This window comes from Aotus nancymaae, unplaced genomic scaffold, assembly GCF_030222135.1.
Source record: "Aotus nancymaae isolate 86718 unplaced genomic scaffold, 86718_ANA_hifiasm-v0.15.2.pri h1tg000058l, whole genome shotgun sequence".
NCBI lineage: Eukaryota > Metazoa > Chordata > Mammalia > Primates > Aotidae > Aotus > Aotus nancymaae.
Genome location: NW_026988472.1, coordinates 21,847,536 through 21,848,975, shown reverse-complemented (window position 1 = coordinate 21,848,975; position 1,440 = coordinate 21,847,536). Strand labels below are relative to the sequence as shown.

Below are 1,440 nucleotides of genomic sequence, written 5' to 3'. Positions count from 1 at the left end.
AAGAAACAGAAGAAAACGTTACCAGAAAATATTCTCAGAGTTTAAGAAAGACAAGAGGTTTATAAAACGAGAACAAGCTGTCATAGAGGGGAACAATCAGGAGAGAGGCGAAAGTCCTTGGACACTAGAAAAGTTACTGAAGAATTGACATCGCGCAGAGGTCAGACAGTGCCCAATTCCCCGGGCTGCCCACGGAACTCAGCGTGTGCCCCACCCCCACCACCACTCTGAAGGTGGGCGTTGCTGCGCACCGCCCCCGCCCTCCCGACGGCGCGCGCCCCTCACCTTCTAACAGTTCCCAGCGCCCACTTCCGCTCCCCTCACAGACCCTGCGACTACCGCCACTGCCTGGCCTGGAGGAGCCCGCCCTCTGCCGACAGCCGCTCTCGCCCATCATGGCGGTGCTCCGACGCCTCCGCCGCAAGCGCCGCTGCAGATACCGATGCCGCTGCCCGCTCCGGGCCCAGAGCCAACGCACCGCTTTACCCCGCCTGCTCCCCGCCCCCACGCTGCCCGCCCTGGGCCCGCTGTCGCAGGTGCGACACAACTACCACCCCAGCTGCGAGGCCGCCATCAACATCCACGTCAACCTGCAGCTCCACGTCTCCTACGTGTACCTGTCCATGGCCTTCTACTTCGACCGGGACGACGCTGTCCTGGAGCACTCTGACCGCTACTTCCTGCGCCAGTCGCACAAGAAGAGGGAGCACGCTCAGGAGCTGATGAGGCTGCAGAACCTGCGCGGTGGCCGCATCTCCCTTCAAGACATCAGGAAGACAGAGCGCCAAGGCTGGGAGAGCAGGCTCGAGGCCATGGAGTACGCCTTCGACCTGGAGAAGAGCGTCAACCAGAGCCTCGTGGAGCTGCACCAGCTGGCCACGGAGAAGGGCGACCCCCAGCTGTGCAACTTCCTGAAGAGCCACTTCCTCAACCAGCAGGCCGAGACCATGAAAGAGCTGGGTGGCTACCTGAGCAACCTGCGCAAGATGTGGTCCCTGGAACACGGCCAGGCAGAGTTGCTGTTTAACAAGCTCACCCTGGCCGGCAGCAAGAAAGAGACCTGAGCCCAGATGGGCCCCACAATCACAGGGTGCCTTCCCTGGATCTGGCCACCAGGCAGGGCGTGCATGTTGCCCTTTAAGAATGTTTTCTTCAGTTTTTTTCCTCTCAGTTTTACCGTTGTTGGTAATAAAGTTATCTGTTCTCAAAGCAATAAAGGTGTCCAGTTGATGCGTGCCTGCAACACTCTCACCTTTTAGGAATCAGGGCAAATCCCCATGCAGGTTTAAAGTGGGTATCCAGCAGTCTCCACACCCAGCTCTGCCCCATCTGCATGCAGCTCAGGATCTGTGGGAGTGAAGGGGAAAGGTATTCTATGGGCCCCTGGAAAACATATTCGTCTTCCCCTTATAAACTCTGAGGGCATGTGGGATGGCATGG

The 1,440-nt window shown here is 58.7% G+C and overlaps 1 protein-coding gene across 1 annotated transcript; it reads left to right on the top strand.

Moving 5' to 3' along the window:
• Nucleotides 1-395: 395 nt before the first annotated feature.
• LOC135269922 (ferritin heavy polypeptide-like 17) lies at nucleotides 396-1,064 on the top strand. The gene has a single exon (XM_064364566.1). The coding sequence runs from the start codon at nucleotides 396-398 to the stop codon at nucleotides 1,062-1,064; it is 669 nt and encodes a 222-aa protein (XP_064220636.1).
• Nucleotides 1,065-1,440: the final 376 nt, after the last annotated feature.

Excerpts from the sequence above, each read along its gene's own strand:
- LOC135269922 (XM_064364566.1), top strand. The coding sequence starts at position 396 with ATGGCGGTGCTCCGACGCCTCCGCCGCAAGCGCCGCTGCAGATACCGA.